This window comes from Pectinophora gossypiella, chromosome 3, assembly GCF_024362695.1.
Source record: "Pectinophora gossypiella chromosome 3, ilPecGoss1.1, whole genome shotgun sequence".
In the NCBI taxonomy this organism is placed as follows: Eukaryota; Metazoa; Arthropoda; class Insecta; order Lepidoptera; family Gelechiidae; genus Pectinophora; species Pectinophora gossypiella.
Genome location: NC_065406.1, coordinates 8,971,920 through 8,990,737, shown reverse-complemented (window position 1 = coordinate 8,990,737; position 18,818 = coordinate 8,971,920). Strand labels below are relative to the sequence as shown.

Here is an 18,818-nt window from a genome sequence, read left to right as displayed (position 1 = left end):
AAATTGACGTTTTCCATAAATTTTATGCCTATAAACTTAGATGGCAATATCCTTGATAGAAATAGTGGCTATCATCGTGTGAAAGCAAATACAATTTTTCAAGGGAAAATGTACTACTATTCTGCTGACAGTCATTTATTTTTAATCGAATCAGCAATGCTTTGTTGTATAAATGTATTGCGTAAATAAAAAAGTGTTTCGAGGTAGCTGCAGGGATCACTATAAACTTGGAATTGGGAGATCAGGGGGGTTAAAATAGCCACCTCGAAGCAATTCATCTAGGAAAGCAATATTTCTATTTGACATTTGTTTGCATAGCGCACTTACTTTTATATGCGCAAATGTAAAATTGTTAACAGACAAAACATGTATGGTATGTAATCCATTTATTCATAGTTTAACTACGCTACGCTATTACAGTACTTTATAATAACTTCTAAGGTAATTAATAGTAAATATACAAAAAATGCTTCCTTACATAAAAATATGTTTCAATTTTGTGATTAAAAAAACTAGGTTTCATCGAATGTGCATGATTGTCCAAATGTTGATAAGTTCATGAATTTATAAGCTTTTATTTCCCATATAGAAACAATACGTCTGATGTCTGACAAGTTTACTTACGAAAATAAAGTAAAACTTAGCCATAATTATGCTTACATAAACAATTTAAAATGATTGGTATGTTAAATACCAGTGTAATACATTGGAATTTACACTCTTCACTCAACAAATAATTACATATCATTCATTAGTTAGCTCGCACCGTGTCGGCGTAGCTCTTTCTTGCTTCGTAGGAGATTCTTTAGTCGGACCTGTGAAAATAGAAACATTATACACCTTGTACAGAATAAATTACTTAATTAAGATGAACAGCGTGTATGTTGGGTTTGTTAGTGATATATTATAAAGAATCTAATAGTTTCAGACAAGCAGATGATTGCGGTTGCAGGCTAAGATCTAAGTTAGATGCACTTGTCCATATTATGCAGTTTGCTTACAACTATGGAAAAATACTATTTTTTAACGTGACTTATTGTAGATTTGCTGCATATGGCATTCTAATCTTATCCCTTACCTTGGTGTCAGGGTTATGATTGAGCCGCCAAAGGCCCTTGATATGGCTCATGTAACGATTACTCACTTACATCAGTAAATAGTAACCGGGACCAACGGCTTAACGTGCCTTCCGAAGCACGTCATCTTACTTTCGGACAATCATGTGATCAGACGGTAATATCCTTACCAAACTAGGGATCACAAAGTGATTTTTGTGATATGTCCTCACCAGGATTCGAACCCGGAGCCTCCGGATCGTGAGTCCAATGCTCAACCACTGGACCACAGAGGCCGTTATGTCATTAACTACTGGAAAACTGCGTCAGCTATACGAGATCAGCACGACTTTAGTTTTAGCTCTTGGTCTGCAACCGGTATAATAGGTTTAAATATTCCATCAACCACTCCAAGAAAGTCATTTGCGATGTTGCCATTAAACAGAAGATTGCCAAGATAGGTGTAAGTTAGATTATTTGTATCTGACAGTAGCCTCGTTAGTGATTTCCAGCCAACGACGGTAAGAAATTAGAAAGAAAGGAAGAAATGGAAACGATTTGCATTACCTACCCTCTCCGACAAGCGTAGACTTAATAGCAATCGGATCCGTGGGTATCTTGATACCCTGTTTCAGCACCATTGTGCCATCCTGAAAATGTAATTTGATGTCAGAAATATTCACGGTTACCTACATAAAACATAAAAGCTGTCACAGCCTGGAATGCCTGGATACTCCATATAAAAATGTCTCGTTCTTACACAGACACAACACATATGCAGTGTGTGTACCCCATGCATGCAAGCAAGACAGACAGACCACTCTTCCTTTAACTTTAACAGCTTAAATAGCCAAACGAAAAGGGGGAGAGTGAGGTAAATCAAGATCGTATCGGTGCGGGGCGGAGTCTATTCTAAACGTAGTATTAGTGTTTGTTCTATGCTGAACAGGGAGCGAATAAAAAGCGTAGACCGCGTTCAGCTGCATATCCACCCGGGCATGTCGTAAAAACCAACAGAGAGGTGGTCTATTGTTACCATTATACAGAGTGTTAGTGACATCGTAACGAAAATTCTGAGGGATGATTCAGGCCATGATTCTGAGTTAATATCAAGTGGAATTTTTCGTCGCAAAAGTATGGAACAGAAAATAATAACAAAAAAATAACATTTTCATGAATTGTGCCATCGTAACAAATACTGAAGAGGATAATTCAGCTCATTATTCTGAGTTAATATCAAGTGGAATTTTTCATCGCCGAAGTAAAGAATTGAAAATAATTTAAACATACATGAATTTTGCGATTCGTTACGATTTTACTACGGGTCGTGAGAGAACGGGATAACGCGTCGTGCCGACTAGGAGTCGAAGTGGTCGCCATGGCCGAAATCGGTCGGAGAGATCATCATCATCATCACTAACAATCTGTATTATAGGCAACGGGCTTGTCACCGTACGATTCATCATATCCATCTGAGGCCTTCGTATCAGGTGACCGCATGGCTACTTGTGGCTCTGCCCACCGCAATAGATTTGTGGGTTTTAGTATGTATGTATAAACCGGTGCCGTGGTAGCCCAGTGGAAAGACCGCTCGACTCTTATTGTAAGTTCGCAGGTTCGAATCCACCACGGGCCTAAACCAATGATTTTCTAAATTGTGTTCGAATTTATGTTTGGATTATGAATCACGTGCTCAGCGGTGAAGGAAAACATCGTGAGGAAACCCGCATTCCCGAGAAGTGCGTTTCGGAGGTATGTGACCTAACCTATATTGGGCTGGTATTCCCTTCGCGGGTTGGAAGGTCAGACAGGCAGTCGCTTCAGTACAAACCGGTCCTGACAAATCTTCAGGTTAGGTAAGCGGGTCGTGAGAGAACGGGATAACGCTAGGGAGATGATGAGTATGTATGTATAAACTAGGAGGATTGTAAATGTAAACAAACTGACCTTCATCTCAACAAGGCCTTTCTTAGCCATAGCTTCTACTTCAGCCTTGGTCATCACTATCTTCTGTACTTTTACAACTTTTTTGCCTATTTGCATCTCGCATAGCTCTCCCGGTCCCATTGCTGAAACAACAAAAAATATGAATAGTGAATGAGTCATTTTTACAGGAGTTATCTTTTTGGTTAACAGTGTACCGTTAAGCCACCTCGGGGGCGTTTGGACACTAACACTCTGGCACCAAGAATAGCTACTAAGTACTGCTAACTCTTCATTAACCCGAAATATAGCAGATCAGAGGTAGTTTTTTTTTATTTCAATATAGGCTACTTGATAACCTAATCAATTTTTCTATTGGTTTAATAGGGTATTTGACTACTACTATTATAGACAGAAAATAAAGAGGATTCACTACTTACACCTGGCATTGATGGGCAGTGGAAGGGGTTTGACTCCGGGCGGTAGAGCCTTAATTGGTACCTGTAAAAGGATACAATCATCATTTTTGTACCAATAAGTAACAAAGCCACCAACCCGCAGTGGAGCAGCGTGGTGGAGTATGCTCCATACCCCCTCCGGTTGATTGAGGGGAGGCCTGTGCCCAGCAGTGGGACGTATATAGGCAGTTTATGTTTATGTTATGTAAGTAACAAAGATAAACTTTTAGGTAGGTAAACCTTTTATTGAATAAACATGTACCTTCTTTAGAGTATGTCCAGTTGGCGCCACTATAAGGTTCGGTTTCTCTTCCGTTTTATTTAGACTTGTAGACGCGTCCTGTAAAAACATTGTATTTAAGTATCCAATATACTGAACAATGCACTTAAAAATATAATGTAACTCGTGCGACACGTGCGTAACTAGGCACCTTGCTGGTACGCAACCCGTTTGGCGCGAGGTAACCTATTAAATTCGCATAGGTTATAGGTATTATCTATGCTAAGAGAGCCTGAGTTTGGGGGAAGGTCGTGCATGGCAGTGGGACGTATATAAGCTGTCTACGAACTTTGTTGGCGATCAGATCCAGGATCTTTTAAAGAAAGATCAGGTCAAGAGAGTGAAAGAAGCGAAAGTGGTATGTCAGGATCGTACTTTAGAATTCCGTGTTCCGTGCCTACCCCAACGGGAAATGGGCGGGATCTTATGTAACTATGTTTTATAGGTATAATTGTAGACAGGTACTTACAGCACTATCGTTGCCTTCGTCCTGATCGTCCGCTTTCTCTGGAGATGTAGAGTTCAGTTCTGGTTCAGCATCCATTTTCTCAGGATTTCCTTCGCTATCTTCGCTCTGTGACTTCTTTACTTTTGCTGGCCTGAATAAATCAAGAACATTAAAAAACAAACGGGATTGGTTTTATACGCTTTCAGAGCATTGTTGCGGCTGCCTCGTTTTTGTAGCGCCTCAGAAATGTTTGCCAATGCTCGGACTGATGCGTTTCAGGCCATTATACGCAAAAAGTTGGCGTCGTTGCTGCAAAGGGTACGGGATAGCAGCAACTCTCTACTGAGGGCTATTGCTGATAAGGCCAATAGTCCGCTGATACGACACCTTGTTGCCATCACCAAGTCAAATTTAGTTTTACTTTACTAACATAAAATTAAGCAAATACTAACAATAAATGGATCTTGTTATCTTAAATAAACAATAATAATAATAATTATCTCTAATACATTTAAGAATTCAATCAATGATCATACGTAAGTAACTGAACTCGAGTGCATCGTAAAAGTTTTGTCGTTACATAACTATCTCTATAAATCGTAGATTTATGTATGTAGAGCCTTGGTAGCCTAGTTGGTAGAACGCTTGACTCTCAATTTGAGATCGCAGGTTAAAATCCCAGCATAGGCCTAAACCAAAGATTTTCAAATTCATGTTTGGATCGTGAAAGAAAGGTGAGGTGAAGGAAAACATAGTGAGGAAACCCACATTCCCAAGAAATGCATTTCCGAGGTATGTAACCTAACTTATATTGGGCTGGTTTTCCCTTCGCGGGTTGGAAGATCAGACAGGCATTCGCAACTATAAAAAACCGGACCTGTCAAATCTTCAGGTTAGGTAAGCGGACCCTGGGAAAAACGGGATGGCGCTTGGGAGATGATGATGTATGTAGACAGTTGTACTAACACTGCTTCTTTGATTGGCTCCTTGCGCGGGCGGCCTCGCTTTCTTGCCGGAGCCGCCGCCTTAGCTTGTTGTGGTTGCGGTTGTGCTTGTGGTTGTACTTGTACTTTGGCTTGTGTTTTCAAGCTACCTCGCCGTGTCTTCGGGCGAAACTGGAACATATGAGTGTCTTAAACTTCTGTGAATTTTTCTGCGAATAAAGTTTTTGTTGCTGTTATAGTAAGATACTACTGACGTTGTATGAATCATCTGATAAAGATGTAAAGGCCTGAGATGGAGTAAGATACTAAAGGATAGACGGCGCATCCATGGCGCATTGGTTGAGCGTAGAGCCCACTATCCGGAGGTCTCGGGTTCCAATCCCGGTGGGGACATAAACACAATCACTTTGTGATCCCTCCTTTGATTAGGACATTACAGGCCGATCACCCGACTGTCCAAAAGTAAGATGATCTGTGCTTCGGAGGGTACGTTATGCAGTTGGTCTCGGCTACTATTTACGTAAGTATGTATTGGCGGCTCAATAGTAATCAGAGTTACTATTGCTGTTGAGTCGGTCATTGATCTCAGAACTCACACAAGAGAAAACTAAGAATGTTCTTGTGTTTGTTACATTATTTATTACCTCTGACTTTTCAGCTTCAACATATTCTTCGTCGTCGTCATCCGAATCATCGTCATCTGACGGTGACCTGAAAGTAAAAGCAATTTTATATAATCTTGCGGTTGTCTAGTCTAGGTTCCGGTATGATCCGGTATTCAGCCAAATAAACAGCCAAAAGGTCATAATCTTCTTCTTCATATCGTGTGGGTTGTGTGTGAGGTGGTATACCGACCGTCATCAACCCTGGTGTCAGGGTTATTACTAATATAAGCTATAGCTTTAATTGGATCGTGTACTAGGTTCAAGATAAATTATGAAATTCTGATTACTAAATAAACACAGATCTAAAACTATCGAAAAACGTTTTTTAACTTATTTGTGAATTTTTTAACGTAGTAAGTCCGATATGTTATCACGTTTTTCTATGACATCATAGTGTGCTTTTTCATAAAAATTCCATAGTAATTTCGTGTTTTGACGTTTAGTAAAGTAACTGATTTGACTAGTTGGAAACTAGCCTATTACCTGTCGCGGACCATTTTAGCGTAGTCCTTCACTTTAGACGGTCGCGACGACCGCCGCACTTGATCCTCCAAAGAGCTTTTGCTGGATGAACCATTCTTCAATACGTTCTGTGAAGTAAATAGGTGAGTTTCATTATTATGAAAAAGTTCAGAAACAAATAACATTGAGAGATTCATAATGTTGTAGTAGTGACAAAGTTTAGTTTTTATGTTGTTAAAGGTTTATTCCATTGCTGTATAAATTATTTGTGTTATAATCTAGTGTTAATAATATTAGTTAGTTTACTTTTCCATACAAAACATTTCATAACATTTATAAGCTCTTGACTATATCCGTAGTCAGAGGTACATCTATCACAAGATGAACTAAGTACTTACACCTCGATTTCTGTTAAACAAACGTGAGTACGGTCACGAGTACTAATATGTACACTTTGATAGCATGTCACATTAACTTTTTGACAAATTAAACCGTAAGTCTCATTAAATGTCAAATATGATAGTGCGACAGGGTTCTAAAGTGGGTACATGATATTACTTATGACTGTACATGTTTAAGTATGAGTATTGATATTATTCCTCTATCTGCTTACCTTTTCTTCTTTATTATTAACAGTCTTCACCTTTTCCTCCTGGCTTTCCTTAGCTTTGGGTTCCTTGTCCTCTTTTAAATTACTATTAATGGTTTTAATTTCTTTACTTTCCTCAGGTTTCTTATTTTCTTTAATAGCTCGTCTTTCAGGAATTTTCTTTTCTAATGAAGTAGATTTGGCAACTATTTGAGATTTCTTTTCTTCTGTAGTCCTGTTTAAGAGAAATTGATGATATCAACTTACACATTCAGTACACTTAGGGTGGTGCATGTTAGTTTGTTTTATTTTAGTTACGAGAGTGTCTATTCAGTCTTTGGAAAGTGCAATTATAAAATATGGTAAATGAAATGTAAAACGTATAGGGTAGGACGCCATACCGCAATTTCGGCGTAGAAGTGTGCATCTGTGGTCGTCCTCTACTTCGTAGTGATTCCACAGACTTAGCTGAAGCCTTTGTGCTGTCATTACGTGTATTCGTCTGGAAAAAATAAAATATAATAGTTGAGTTCCCGGGTGAGGCCTGTGCACAGCAGTGGGACGCATATAGGCTGTTTATGTTCTGTAGTTAGGTACAGGTGTAGTACTATTTTTTCCTAAGTACACGCGCGCTCGCTTCACCAGTGTAGACCGGATTGTTTTGCAAGCCAGTTCTAAGGAACGTTATAGTTAAAAGTCAAATTATTTCATACTACAAAAGATGTAAATCATACCCTTTGTAGTTCCTGTAGCTCCTTCTCTAGTAAACGCAACGACTTATCGCTTGCTCCACCAGTGCTGCTAGTGCCCCCTGGTTTAGGTTTTTTCTCTTGTACTGAAAGTAAATGAGAACGATTATGATTCACTTGCAATGTAATGTTAGCGCCAATGTAACAACAATGAAGTATAGTTTTCTACTTTATTTTTATCTAGCTATTAAGGAGTGAGTGTATATACTAAATATCTCTGCCTTCCCCTTTGGGCACATACGCGTGATGCTATGTATACGTGTTGATCATCATCAAAATAATTACCACCAGTATCTGGAGTGCAATGATACATTTTCCGTTTAATTTCATCTGCTTTCCGTAGTATCACTGGTGGCATCTGAAAACAGAAAATCGAGTTATCATCACATCATTTGTATCATAAAAATAATAATAATAAATAAAAAAAAATCCCTGTAAAAAAGTGACCGCGGCGCGCCTTGTCACAAGTGACGGCGTATAACGACACTGTTTAACCGATATTGCACTTTATTTTAACAGCTATAACATCTTAATTTGAAGGAACGGACTTATACTATCTACATAACTTAATGTATACGCGTATACGTATTTAGAACACGGATACTTCTTTAGAAAAGCTCCTTAGAGAATGTGAGTCTATTTGTTTGTAGGATGTCAGTGGGTGACAACGAAGTTTCTTACGTTGGTTCTCTCGTTGCCTGGTTTGAGCTGTGGCGTGGCGGCTGCTGGCGCGGCAGGGATTGGTACGGCCACGGCGGGAACGTCGCCTGCAGGCTCAGCAACGCTAGCCTTCATCACCGCCGGCCCCGTTTTCTTTATCGTCACCGGCGAATCACTGAGTAGCGGCATATCACCGACGTCGCCGCACTCTTCTTCACTCTCTGTTGAATACGCAACAAAATGCGTTAAGGTATTAATTGTTTTTGGGAGCGTTCATAAACGTTAATAAAACGTGAGGCGTGACGGCACATCCACCCTAAACTTCGGGTAAGTGGAAGCACGCACGCAATGACGTCATCATTTCGAGGTTATTCTACGTTTCGTAATTTTGTATCAAGTTGAAAAATGTAAACCATATGCGTCCGTAATTTTTTGACGAGTCATGAGCAATATCATGTACCCACTCTATCTAATATCGACATTTAATGAGACTCACGGTTTAATTTGCCAAAAAAGTTAATGTGACATGGTTTCAAAGTGTATACATATCAGTACTCGTGACCGTAAAAGTCAGAAAACGGGCATTCGCGCGCTCTGTGATAGCCATTACAAAGGGGTCGCATAGTTGTTTTGAAAAAAAAAAAAAAAGTTTTATTTAAATCGTTGAATGTCTCAAAATTTTAATATCAGTCAGAACTCTGCCTGTCCGATCAACATGATTATCCAATTAATACTTAATTCCTACGCTAAAATCGCTTACCTTCGGAATTTGTATTGTTCATCTTATCCTCCGATTCAGCTTGTGCGTTTGAGATCTAAAATGAAGAAAAATATAAAAGTTACAACCTTCGATATTGTTCGGAATATATAGAAAATATAATCAACTGTCACTTACCATGTACTCATCTGGCTTCTTAATTTCTACCAACATGTGGTCACCTTCGTCTTTTACTGAAATAGAAAAATACCGCAATTAAAAAACTACCTACAGCATAATGAGCTAGCTAGAGCGAGCGTGCAAGTAGTAATTTTCTTAAAAGATAAATAACTTAAAAAATTTATATTAAATAATTTGTTGTAATTTCAAACGCAAAAAACTATTATTTTAAGTCGAGTCATTATATTGTTAATTTGTGCCATTTCACGCCGTGCGATTCTAAATGAACTAGTTACAAACTCAAATTTCTAACGACTTCCTTTGCCAGTCACCGGCTCATACAAAGTTTGCACACGACGCTACTATATACAAACTTGAGTTACTAGTATAATTTCAATACCATTAATAGAGTTCTCGTCGTCATCTTCTTCGGCTTCCATCTCCATTGAAGACTCATCTTGCTCCAGTACCTATGAAGGATAACACGTTGAAAATTAATCGTAGGACACGCACCATATCAGGCTCATCTAGGATTAACAGATGTCTCCTTTCCTGCCGACTATAATCATAGTCATCTATGTCTATATCTCATCATCATCATCATCAGCCCATTTACGTCCCCACTGCAGGGGCACGGGCCTTCCCCGGGATGGATAAGAGTAGGGAGAACGGGGGAACCATCACGCGGGCCCAGTGCGGATTAATGGTTTTTAACGACTGCTAATGCAGCTAGGACCAACGGCTTAACGTGCCTTCCGAAGCACGGAGGAGCTCGAGCTGAAAACTTGTTTTTTTTTTGTGGTCACCCATCCTATGACCGGCCTTTGCGAAAGTTTGTAAACTTCAACAATCGCAGATCGAGCGCGTTATTTATGTTACAGTTATATTTAAGTTAAGTTGATCTTAAGTAGGTATTACGTGAGACGTAGCTATTGGTGAGTACAATAACGTTATCGCAACCCAGATGGATCGTTCTATGAGATCTGGAGCTGTGGTAGCCCTAGTTGGTAGAACGCTTGCCTCTCACATTGAGGTTCCAGGTTCGAATAAGGCCTAAACCAATGATTGTCGAATTTGTTTTGTAATTCATGTTTGGATCATGAATGATTATCCGCTCGGCGGTGAAGGAACACATCGTGAGGAAACCCACATTACGGAGGTATGTGACCTAACCTGTATTGGGCTGGTTTTCCCTTCGCGGGTAGGAAGGTCAGACAGGCGGTCGCTTCTGTAAAAAACCGGACCTGTCTGAAATCTTCAAGTTAGGTAAGCGGACCCTGTGAAAAACGGGATAATGCTAGGGGAATGATGTATTGGTGTGTAGAATAACGTTTTCGCAACTCAGATGGATCGTTCTAGAAGATCTGTTAAAGTGCTATACAATGCAGAATCAAATATATATTACAGTATTTACAGTACAGTATAGATGAAGGAGTACAGATGAAAACCTGTGAGTACCTGTGAGCAGATCTCATCTTCGTGCGCGGCAACTAGATGATTGTCCAGCTTGTCTTTGGTCGTAAACACCAGCTCGCATAGATCACACATGAACTCCATACCTGTAGAGATATATGCAAGTAATGAAAAGCATTAGTTGACTATAGATTTATAACAAAGAGATGTCTTGTTTTTTGTAATTTTGTGTGTTTTATTAATACAATATTTTACTAAAGGCGAACTTCGTTTTCATCTCTAACCTGACTAGCACTCCTTAATATTTGGTCCTTCGAGCCGGATTTGAACCAGCGACCTATGGATCTACAGTTATGGTGGAAGTCTGGCTTTGTTTCGCTTTTGTTTGTCTCCCTGAAGTAATTAAATAGTATATCCATCTATAATAATTAATCATCAGTTTACCGCATACACAATCGAATAAATCCGAGCAAACATTCTTACCATTGACGTGCGATTTTATATGTGAAGTCACCGAGTCAATGTCGTCAAACTTCTCTTGACACAGCGGGCAGGTGAGATTCTGCGTGGCGTGTATTGCCGAGTGGTACATCAGGTCGTCTTGAGAGGTGAATGCTTCTAAGCACTGTTCGCATCGATACTCCTCGCTGTTGGTCTCCTGTTGGCTACGGAATTCCTCCCTATGCTTTACTCGTAAGTGCCTGAAAGTGACGTAACGGAAAATACGATTGAAGTAAAAAACTTAAAGAGGAGTTAGCATAAGAATGTAGCCCGTTATTTATTTATTTATATAAAGTACTGCCACATGGTATACATTAAGCATTTACTTATATCTAATCTTAAAATTATAAAAGGGTCTGATGTAGACCACAGTAACGGCGCTTCGATCGCGAATTGCGGAATGACAGGAAAATGGAGAACGGTTGTTTGAATAAGAGAAAAAGTACAAAATTATACAACGTTTAAAATAAAGAAAGTTAAAGAAATATTAATCGTTTCCTTCATGCCCTATCCCACAATTTTTACGAGCTCTATCCATAAGATTATGAAAAAATATATCTTACATAAATGTTCAAGTTTTTCTTAAAATTAACATAATTATCGTGAAATAAATCTAAATCAAACCGTTACGAACAATCTGTCCTATAAAGAGGGAGGAGATTAAGTCATTACTTCATATACGACGATTTCATTATTCAATTTGTCAATGAATTTCTGAGCTGCTAACGAATGAAAACTTACCTGGTGTAATGGTGTGACTTGATGAAGGACTTATCACAGTACTTGCACGGGTACGGCCTGTCCCCGGCGTGAGTGCGCACGTGACGAGCCAACTTCGATACTGATGCGAACCCTGAAAACATCACTATGCATTATTATCGTGAAGGGGCTTTAGCATAAGGTAACCTCAAAGTCCCTTTAGAGTCATCGCGTACTGTTACTTAACTCCATCATTTATTATAAAAGGAAGTATCCTTTGCGCACTAGACGCGTCGACTGTCTTGGACTTGAAATATCAATGCGCGACCACCTTAAAGTATTTGGTACATATTACAACTAGTTGCGCATGTTCATAGCTTATAGGAGAAAGAGGTGTTGTGTAGGGGTGTGCCGGACTCACGCTCGGGGCAATATTCGCAGCGGAGCGTCGGTTTGTTGTCGTGGATCAACTGTTTATGCCGCACCAACGAGTGCTTCTCGCGAAATCTACAAGAAAACATTACAACTTTATAGTAACACACAAAATGTACAGTTCAAATCGAGTACTAAAGTAATTCAATCAAATATCTCTCACTTCCTTTATTCAAAATAAGTTTACAACAAAGTCACAAAGAAAAAGTTAACGCATTAAATACTGCCTTCTTATTCTATTTGTTATCCTTTAGTAGGCAAGGCACTAACTTATTATGACAAATATCGCATTCGAACGGCTTCAGCAAGTTATTGCCTGGTCTAAGGTGGCGTTGTTGGTGCGCCTTCCACTCCGTCAACGTGAGAAAGGAGGAAGGACAGTACGGACACTTCTTCTGAGGTATGTCTTTGTGCACGTCCTGTTAACAAGTGTGAAGATTAGAAGTTGTTAGACACAGCTATAATGATTATACAAATAAGTACATATTCGAGTATAATTACTCGAAGCTAGAAGCGAGATTTTTCCAATGACAAATATTTATTATAATTTATTATTATTATTTATTAAGTACACTAGCAGCATAAGCCGATGCGTGTACGTCACTGCACTTGGGTTTTTGTTTTTTTATAATGTTCGTCAAGTCTATTCTTAAATGAGTTCACTGATGGTGCACTGATCACTGACTCTGGAAGCTTATTCCATGAGTCCACTACGCGGTTGGGAAGAAGATGTTTTCTGGGGTTGCTTGCACATGGAGGCTTGTACAGTTTCAGTGAGTGCCCTCTTAATGTGTTTTTGTTGAATTTAAATAGTTACTTTAATATTTACCTACAAAAATGTAATACATTTCAAAAGAAAGTTTTGTATTGAGCTTTTGAGCCAATAACAAAAGATCGTAAACTCCATGGTATTGGTAGCTGTGCAAATATTGTTTAAACTGTAAATGTCTTTATTCTGAGAGTATCGTTATTCGTTGCGAGTTGCGAATCATTGTTGTTGGTGTAATGAATAGCAATGTATTATACCCTTTCGTGTCGTTTGAGCAGGGGTAGTCGTCTGAACTTCTGCCCGCACGCCGGGCATGTGAACGGCAATACGTCCAGATGTCGCAACTGGTGCGTCGCCAGATCGTATTTGGTGTAAAACTTACTGAAACATTCATACAATCATTGTATCAATAATTCATGAATGTATAGCAAGATTCTAAATATACAAAAAATCCTAACCTATATCTCCAAACAGCAACTGTCATAAATATTGCGAAAAAATATTATAATCCTATTCTTAGAATACATATTCTATTCTACATTTTCTTACATATTTCATATCCTGACACAAATCGTCTGCTTTTTTTTCCATAATATTTTGTCATTTGTTGAAATAAAATCTTCATAATTCGAAACATTTTCATGGCTTACTTATGGCCAGTGAATGACAAAAAACGACAACGTAAAAAGGTTGGTATGGAGATATGTTAATACATTTCTCTTCTCCATTTTTAAAAACTAGATTCAATAAATTAATAAAAATTCTTTGCCTTCATTTTAAAAAGAGATAAGGGTGTCCTAGGCGAAATATAAATTATGAAATTCAAGTTACTAAGTAAAGACAGATCTAAAACTAACGAAAAACATTTGTATTTTCTATTTAACTTATTTATGAATTTTAATCAAGTCGGACATTTTATCACGTTTTCTACGACGTCACAGTGTGCTTTTCCATACAAATTCCATATTAATTAACTAATAACATGTGTGCTTAGCAAGATTCACAAATAATATAAAAAAGAAATCAATGACCTTTACGGTGTTACTAAAGTTAAATGACAATGAAATATACTCACGCGTCGCATTGATCACAGGCCACAGTCCGCACTCTGTGTTTATGTTTCTTGTGTAGTTCAAGTAATTGTTGCAGAGGGTATGTGCAGTCGCACTCATTGCACGGCCAACAACCATCACTCATATTGGCAGCAGTCACATTCCCATCTTCAGCTTTTATGTTCAACTCCAACTCTGAAATGTCTTACATGTTCTGACGGGTAATAACATGGAGCCAAAATAACAGAATACTTCGTTTTTCTAGTGAAAATAGGTTGTTAAGAAGCAAAGGTACTTTAATAAAATTAAAAAGATTCATGCCAAATGAAAAAAAAAATAGTGTGTAACACAATATACAACAACCACAACAAAAAATAACTTACCATAGTTAAAATCATAATTTTCTCAGATATATAAACACATATGCGGTATAAATATGGCTTTGGAATAGATATGCTTGATATTTGAAATCTATGCAAATAAAAACCATATTATTAAATTAGAACCCACAATTTGGACCGGGTAAAGGTGCTTTCACACTGTGAGAATTTACCTGTAATGTAATGTTATAGATCCGAACATTACATCAAGGGAGGGAGAAGAGCTGCTACTATGTAGCTAAATGGTATTGTAACAATGCTCAAAATTGAATTATAAATATTACATTACAGGCTCCCAGTGAGGGAGCACCTTAAGAGGAATAACATCACAAAACTACTAAGAAAATATAGAGATAAGCTATGAACACACGCAACTACACATATATCAACAATAAAAAAGAATCCTATATAAAAAAGTTATTCAACATTTTTCAAGACAAAAAGTACCATTAAATACAAGTGAACAGATGTTTTTGTAAATTAAATTACAATATCCCTTTCCAACCGAAGAAACGAAATCTTTCGTAGGCCTATAAAATGTTAGTGACAGCTTTTTATGCCATGCAAAGACCCCGGGAAAAATACAAAAAAAAATCCCAGCTTAGCTGGTCTTCAGCAATCAGACCCTCACGATTGTGAGCCGTAGGAATAATTTGTAAGTCGCACGATCGTGAGTCTATGCGACTTGCATAATATTTTATCCTATTAGTGGAAATAAAACACATTTGGTATGAGAAAATTGTTTTATAGTAATAGTAAATGAGTCTTACACCACTTCTTATTAAGAAAAATGTAACACAATACAGGTCTTCGTGTTACATTTTTGAATTTACGTTATTTCGCAAGGTGTTATGGCTGAGGAGAAGAAATGACAAAAAACTGCAACAGCAACACAGCTTTTAAAAACCAATGAGGGTATAGGTATATACATTACAAGTTATTTAATAACTAGAGGAACACATTCAATACCAGACATTTATATCATTTAGGTAGTCATTAATATTATAATAAGCTTTTTTACATAAAGTAAGCTTCACATGAGCTTTAAAATTTTCTGACAAATTTAAAATTATTATCTGGTATTTTATTGTAAAAACGTGTACATAACCCCAAAAAAGATGAATTTAATTTACTTAATCTAGAATTTTGAATAGCAGTTTTATTTTTGCTTCTTGTATTGCGTTGCGGAGTGTTAAAAATCGATCCCTGGTCATAACGCCGCTATAACTAAATCAAATTTGATACCAGCTCTCCAATGCCACGCGAATCTAGGGTAGAGAATGCTGCCCACGATTATATGAATCGACAATAGCTTTGCTATCTCAGCGACAGTAGTTTTTAGTTCACGCCCACTAGAACGTAAATAATAGATAAGTATTTGTACAGCGACTAATCTCCTCCAGAAAGTCCTCATTGAAATATTCGTAAAAATAATCAATGGATCGCTTTACTGGTTCTATTGACAGAGTTGGATAGTCATGGGATTTATCCTGGAACTGAGCTTCCTTCCACAATCTTTTTCGCAACGTAGACCTACCCCGTTGAACTGTAGGTATAATAGATGCAGACCTTCCTCTTTCTCCTCTTAGTGCACGCGTGGACATTCTTCCTCTTGTTGTTGATGCAGGCCTTCTTCCTCGTAATACGGATGCTGACACGTTTGCTCGTGCACTTGCAATAGATGGGCACAGACTAATTGGGCTCGTACGGCTCGGTGCGAAGGCTGACTCTTTTTGACGAAAATTTCTTGTTGGTCTAGCTGATGACCCTGGTAAAATTGGAGAACTCGGCTTCGATAGATACTGTTGAAATATTTTCCGGTTCAGGCGATCGTTCTACTACCACTTACTCTTCAGGGTCCTCGTCTGTTAGATCTAAGTTATCCATTTCCCTAAAGAGATGGTTTTGTACTAAATCGAGGTCATCATCATCTAAATCTTCGTTCTCCGAAAGGTTTTCTTTTTCTGATACTGCCGCTATCAGTTTGTCAGTTATATGACCCCCTTAAAAAACAAAAAAATGTATTTTGTAAGCCTTATACCCATAAAAAGGTCATACACATAGAAGTAACCAAATAGGCACCTAACAACCGAAGCCACATGATCGTGCGAGTGCATTTTTAAACTCGATTTGTCTTATATTATACCACAAAATGTACGTAAATAAGCATGTTTCTATATACAGGCATGATTAATAAGTGCATTTAATGTAAAAACAATACAAAATCGTATATAATTTCACAAAAAGTATGGTACTTACGTGAGCGGGTCTGACGGTCAAAAAACGCAGCCATCCCTGATGCAGCCTCCGGGCGACTGACAGGCACAAACTCGCATGCAGGGGCCTGCACTATTTTTTCCCGCGTTTTTAGTTAGCGCAACGATCGTGAGACGTCGGTTGCGTTCGGAAAATCAAAGTATTTTTTTGTACAGATTTTTTTAAAGTTTAAACTCACAATCGTTTCATATCGGGTGGAAAGGGATATGTAAGTCATTTGTGGAGAATGGAGAATACTGCACTGACAAAGTTAATGATGAAACAGACATATTATTGTTTAATGTTTCAAAAACATTGTTCAAGGATATTTAATGCTAACAGAAAATAAATAAAAATAGTTTTATGTAAACACTATTCTTTTCAATACCTTTCTTACTTTTGCCTTTGGGTGTGCCACCCTCGTCTTTGCTGGTCACCACCTTCACACATGCTGAGGTGCCTTCTTCAGATCCATCTCCTACCTGTTAAACATATCATACTTTGTTAGTTTTGTTATTGAGGTACATAATTTGAGAAGAATTGGTTAGTCAGATGAAAAGAGAGGAAAAGGAAAGACAGAGAGGTGCTACAAAGAAAGAGGAAGGGGAAGACCACAAAGAGCTTACATGGAACAGATTAAAGTGAGGGTGAATGTTGTGTCTTATAAGGAAAGAATTGGCCTTTGATAGACAAGAATGGAGAATGATACATTGACAATGGTGTAGACTTATTAAATATATAATCCCAAATTTCATATTATAAATTATATTGAAACAAGGCTTTCTCTACATATTACTGATGATGACCTTTGCACAGCCTAGAAACATGTATACTTATGTGTCTTCCAAATGAAAGTCTAATTAATCTTAAGAGAAATTTGAAGAAAAGTGACTAGATATTTTTTGTTATCACTTTGTTATAGGTACCTTAACATTGTAGACATTTTCATCATCTTCACTATCAGAAATGTCCTGAGAAGTGACTTCCACAGTAGCTCCTCCTTCTACTACAGTTTTCATCACTCCACTTGATGATGTATAACGGAAACCATAGTTGGACAACTGGAAATAGTAATTGATATAAAATTCTGACATGATAAACCAATAGTATACGATTTAACAATAAGTCTGATTTTGTATTTTTTAATAAGATTGAATACTTAGATGTATAAGTATTTCATACTTGATACCTTAACAAGTGCTGGTGGCCAAAAAATAGGTTCCAGATTAGTTCCCTTTTGTATGTATTGTAAGATGGTCTCGTCTGCATCACGACAGATTTTTTTGAAATCAAAGAATATATCCATGTAGAAACTGCACCGCTTGCAAATAAATGATGGCATTCTATCTGAAGGAAAAACCTGCAAAGCAAAAATATTTTATTTGAAGCATATATAGGTTATGTAAGTTTCCCGACAGATGGCGCTGATAATAAGTAATTTTACGAAAATTCTCCCATTTCCGTGAGATATAGGTTGCAATTTATTGTATAACGTCTTTCTAATAAAAAATGGCATTTAGTTTACATAGTGTAATAAACTAAGACGATCAATATTGGCAGATTTAACATGAATTATGTTCGGCGCCATTACAGCCAATACGTTGACATACATTATATTATACATAAGTTTTGTCGATAACAGGGTTTGTGAAGAATAGTTAATGTTCTAGATAAATCAGGTTTTAAATTAAAAGCACTTACCTCTATAGAGACGTTGGACAAAATTTTCAACGATAGAGGGACCGATTTCGCGGACGCTTGTTTCTTGTCGTACAAGCTCTTGAGATTATCTTGCGTAAGACAAAAACGGCACACCTTTTCAGTACATAACGACTCTTTTCTCTTCTCCATTTTGCTAAAGTGATAAAACTCTGTACATACAAGTAATTATTATAACAATTTACTCCATAACCTCCGATACCAATAACGCTAAAAAATGACACTAGCGCCACACAAAACAACGGCAGGCGCGGCAGGCGACGGCAGACGCGCGCGATGACAACTATCACAATGTTGCCATTTAAGGTTTACACAACGTGAAAAGTAATATTTCAAATAATTATTTTGCAAATGAAATAAAACTGTTACATCAATTTATCTGTATTAAAATAATGACAAATATACCAAAATAAACAAGGTTTCATAATATTATAACAAATATATATAAGAAAAAAATAGTTTCATAAAATGTTATGACAGTTAAGTA

The 18,818-nt window shown here is 37.6% G+C and overlaps 1 protein-coding gene across 4 annotated transcripts; it reads right to left on the bottom strand.

The window, feature by feature from the left end:
* Positions 1–369: 369 nt before the first annotated feature.
* LOC126381853 (RE1-silencing transcription factor-like) lies at positions 370–18,607 on the bottom strand. 4 transcript variants are annotated; one of them, XM_050031373.1, is made up of 28 exons: positions 18,314–18,607; positions 17,802–17,972; positions 17,539–17,673; positions 17,001–17,094; positions 14,000–14,171; positions 13,182–13,305; positions 12,426–12,574; positions 12,145–12,230; positions 11,766–11,877; positions 11,007–11,224; positions 10,569–10,669; positions 9,511–9,580; positions 9,129–9,184; positions 8,994–9,048; positions 8,255–8,454; positions 7,859–7,931; positions 7,559–7,659; positions 7,226–7,326; positions 6,849–7,059; positions 6,257–6,363; positions 5,753–5,819; positions 5,131–5,279; positions 4,186–4,315; positions 3,699–3,776; positions 3,419–3,479; positions 3,003–3,124; positions 1,623–1,705; positions 370–815 (listed from the first exon to the last, which is right to left on the bottom strand). In XM_050031373.1, the coding sequence occupies exons 1-28, from the start codon at positions 18,461–18,463 to the stop codon at positions 806–808; spliced, it is 3,186 nt and encodes a 1,061-aa protein (XP_049887330.1). In that variant the 5' UTR covers positions 18,464–18,607; the 3' UTR covers positions 370–805. The 4 variants fall into 4 exon arrangements, with proteins under 4 accessions (XP_049887330.1, XP_049887329.1, XP_049887331.1 ...); XM_050031372.1 differs by having other exon boundaries at positions 1,627–1,705; XM_050031374.1 differs by lacking the exons at positions 12,145–12,230; positions 12,426–12,574; positions 13,182–13,305; positions 14,000–14,171 and having other exon boundaries at positions 1,627–1,705.
* Positions 18,608–18,818: the final 211 nt, after the last annotated feature.